This window comes from Arachis ipaensis, chromosome B03 (assembly GCF_000816755.2).
Source record: "Arachis ipaensis cultivar K30076 chromosome B03, Araip1.1, whole genome shotgun sequence".
In the NCBI taxonomy this organism is placed as follows: domain Eukaryota; kingdom Viridiplantae; phylum Streptophyta; class Magnoliopsida; order Fabales; family Fabaceae; genus Arachis; species Arachis ipaensis.
The window spans coordinates 16,160,364-16,164,225 of record NC_029787.2 but is presented as its reverse complement, the minus strand read 5'-3'; the positions used below and the strand labels follow the sequence as shown (position 1 = coordinate 16,164,225).

The 3,862-nt window shown below is 33.9% G+C and overlaps 1 protein-coding gene across 3 annotated transcripts in view; it reads right to left on the bottom strand.

Annotated features, from left to right (window-relative positions):
- LOC107630001 overlaps window positions 1-3,529 on the bottom strand; it is a 4,882-nt gene extending 1,353 nt beyond the window's left edge. Inside the window, exons 1-3 of one of the 3 annotated variants that reach the window (XM_016332991.2) lie at window positions 3,344-3,529; window positions 2,651-2,923; window positions 1,438-1,712 (exon numbers count right to left, since the gene is read on the bottom strand). In XM_016332991.2, coding sequence (XP_016188477.1) covers window positions 1,438-1,712; window positions 2,651-2,900 — 525 coding nt within the window. In that variant the 5' untranslated portion in view covers window positions 2,901-2,923; window positions 3,344-3,529. The remainder of the gene's footprint in view (window positions 1-1,437; window positions 1,713-2,650; window positions 2,924-3,343) is intronic. The other 2 variants (XM_016332992.2, XM_021118284.1) reach the window with 2 other exon arrangements.

Below are 3,862 nucleotides of genomic sequence, written 5' to 3'. Positions count from 1 at the left end.
AAAAGCAGTTCCTCATTTTATGTAGAAGCACAGAAAAGGGTGCCATGTTCATCGGAAAATAAAATAAGCAGGTAAGCTTTCTCTGTGAACACCGAGACTCCAACAAGTAACATGCTTTTCCCGTGCAAAATAAAATCAATGCAGAAACCCCAAACCTTGAACTAAGGGAAGCCCGATGCACAAGCATCCCACGTTAACGCAGGATCCGGAAAAGGGCCGCACCCAAAGGGAGTAATATAGACAACCTAATCTAATAATTAATCATCAGTGACTGCTTCCCAAACCTTGAACTAATAAATAAAATAAAATAAAAACAATAGAAAAGCATAGAGAAAGATGGAGGGAAAGGGGCTCATATCAAGTGTAATTATAATGGATCTGTCATAGTGGGGAAAAGCTCAATTCACAATAGAAAGAGGATTGGTAAAGGATTTAGTGGAGGAGGAGGAAGAGGAAGAAGACAACAACAGAACAAGAGATGCCAAAGCCTAAACCCCCTTTTGGGGAAAAGAAGGCTTGGGCGGCACCTTCGAGTTCTGAGGTGGTGGTTCCCTCATTCAATGGAATTGAGAATTCCCCACTCGAGCCCTCTCTCTTTCTAATCACAGCCCCAACTCGCACCTCCTTCAGTCTCAACCACACTGCTGGAAGCTTTTTTTCCCCTTCCTCATAATTACATTATGACTTCAGTGAAGGACACTAAACTTTTATCGATTTAATAAACAACACAGTTGCACAAAAACATGTTTAATATGACCTCTAACAAAGCTAGAGTATTCAAATCTCAGACAGGTAAACATGCATTTTGTCAGTTAGATTGTCAAGTTAAAGCAAGGCAGGTTTTTAAAATGAACATTAGGAATATGTTGGAAACAAGAGAATATCCCATCAAACCTTTCTCATATCTAATACATCAAAGAATATCTCTGTCTCTTAGGATCGGTTTTGATATCTACTATTATTTTATGATTATTTTCATACATTTTGATATTAGTGCTTCTCTCTTGTAACACATCACAACATAATCATCAGAGTTCTTGTCACAATATTCCACAGTCTTTCATTCTCTCCTTCCTTCTTCCCTATCTAAAAACCCCATAGTTTCAAAGAATAAGTTTCATACACAAGAATACAATTTGATAGTAATATAGTATGTTTTGAAGACTTGAACATAATAATTTGATAGTAATATAGTATGTAAGTTGAACATAATGTCAATAATATTATTCATGAATTTATTATCATTAGTTTATAAACTTTATACTACTATAAATACTCACTAAGCACTTTAGACTCCAAACGGCAAACTATGTTTCACCCCTTTTCACAGTGCCAAAAGTCCTAGTGGATTCTGGATTCAATCTATCGAGAGTGCACCATGATGAAGAAGTAATATGGTAAGAAAATGGAAGAAAACAAGAGAAAGGTTACACTGACCTCTCTGTGGCGAGCATGTTCTGCATCTTCAGCATCATTCAGTTCTTTGGCTAGTTTAATAATGTCATCATGAAAACTCTGTTCAAGACCTTCAAAACTCCGAGATAAATGATTTCCTTCATATCCAACATCCATATCCTTTTCATGAGCCTGGGATCGGGAATCATTGTTGCTCTGGTTCTGCAAAGCCAACTTAGGATCAGGTCTCTGCCCTTGAAAATAGGACCTTGAAGCATCACCCCCTTGACCTACACTAGAAGGATGTAACGGTTCCCCTAAAATCAGCAGTTTGAAAACCATAACCATTATATAAATCGAAAGCCATTGCCATGTGTGTTTACAAAATGTGACAATTTTTGCTCAACAAGACTACCATTGTAACAAACTTATAAGCTATACCAGTGGTTTTACTAAAACTGTATTAACCAGTAACGGCTCTTCTAATATGTTTACCAAAACAGAGGCAATTTTTCTAGTTAGAAGTAACACGTCAACTTGAACCCAACCTATACTTCAGAAATTTGTAATCCAATTACTGAGTTTATCTATCTCTATTACGAACAGAGAGAAGAGAAGAGTTCTCTCTCATCTTTACTTTCTTTTCCAAAAATTATTTAGAAAAAGTTATATCAATTTTTACTTTTTGTTTATATATATTTGTAAAGCATGTAGTAATATATTAAAATAGCATAACCANATAAGTAGTTATGTACCAAAAAATAGTGTCATAATATGTTATATTTTCTCCTAGTTGTTATCATGTGCATTACATGAAAAAGCAACATCTATATCATACAAACTTGGCTCCTTTTATGGTTGTGTTGTAGGTCTTACTTTTTCTAGTGAAACCAGTCAAACCACCCCTATGAAGCAAACTTCTTACTTTGAGATGACGAATATTTGACTATTCTAAACAATTCATGATTCATGACAAAAATATCGTATATATTAACCTTGGCAAAGGAAAAAGATAGGGATCTCAATAACTAGCCATACTTTGATAGTTTACTAATGGGTTCACTAAAAGCTTTAGCTATCAATACTTTGTAACCATGAAGCAGTTAAAATATTACATATTTGTGTCCACAAGAAGAACTTCCTAAGTTTGCAATATAGAATTCTTTTCAATCCAAATGCAACACTTAACTGCGTTAACAAAGGAGAGAATATGCATGTGAATAAAGAAACTAAAATGGTGGTAAATAGATCTTGCCTTCATTATACATTCGAGAAGCCATTGAATTTGACATCTTTGATTCATCCACTTCCCATCTCCACTGACCCTCAGGCTTAGAATTTGCATAAGGATTCTCTCGCTCGGGCGTAAAGGCCTCTAGCCGTCCCTCAAAATCATCAGGCTTGGTTTCCATCCTTTGACCACCACCCACATGATGATGCATCTGAGAAGCAACATAAGTATTGGCAGACGGATCACCATATCGCCCCCCTTGCCGCCTCATCATTAACCAACACCTATGTACACAACCTACAACACACCAAAGCCACAAAAATCAATCACTTAAATAACCTCATATCCAACCCTGCAAAGTGCAATCATATGAATAAAGCTATGCAATTATTTAGTTTTAAAAGAATGACAAAAAAAAATGGTGTAAGCATTTGTTACACTACGGTTAGATGGATCAGATTGACACCATAGTGTCCATTAAACGAAATAAGGATTTGATTTCTGTTACAGTATCAAGCAATAGAAATTCAAGGAAGTGCTAAACCATGCTAAATAACAGCTCACTATTATAACAAAAGTTCTGCAAGCTGCAATTTTGATGGGACGCGATAAAGTTGAATTTAAAAAATCATTAAAAAATACAAAGAATCAATGGTTGAATGGAGAACACAGGACTAGAGCACCCGCAGTATATATATATCATCAAGATTAGCGTACCGAATCAAAAGAGTGACCTGGAAAACAAGTGAAGCGTTGGTGAAGAAATGAGAGCCAACTGAAACCCTAAAAAAAACCCTAATCACGATGGAGGAAGGAACCGAGGAAGAATGCACGAAGCCGTTTTTATCGTTGCTAATGAGATTTTATTTTAGTTTCTAAAAAATAAAAATTATAATAAGATGCACTAATAAGTGGGAGTAGTAGTATATCCAATTTTTCAATAACTAGTTGAATTAATAGATTCTGTTATAATTAAATAATTATATAAAATTTAATTTAATTTTTTTATATTAAGTATTTTTAAATTTTTTTGAATTAAATTAAAATAAATATGTATGTACAGTTGTTTTTATGTAAAATTGATAGTTGACAGATGTTAGATAACAATTTATTCAAATATATTAAATTATTTAACGGTTCTCAACTAACAATTTTATATGAAGACAATTACATGTGAATTTTTATTTTAAATTAATTATTATTTTAAAATTTTAATAATTTATTAATTAATTTACC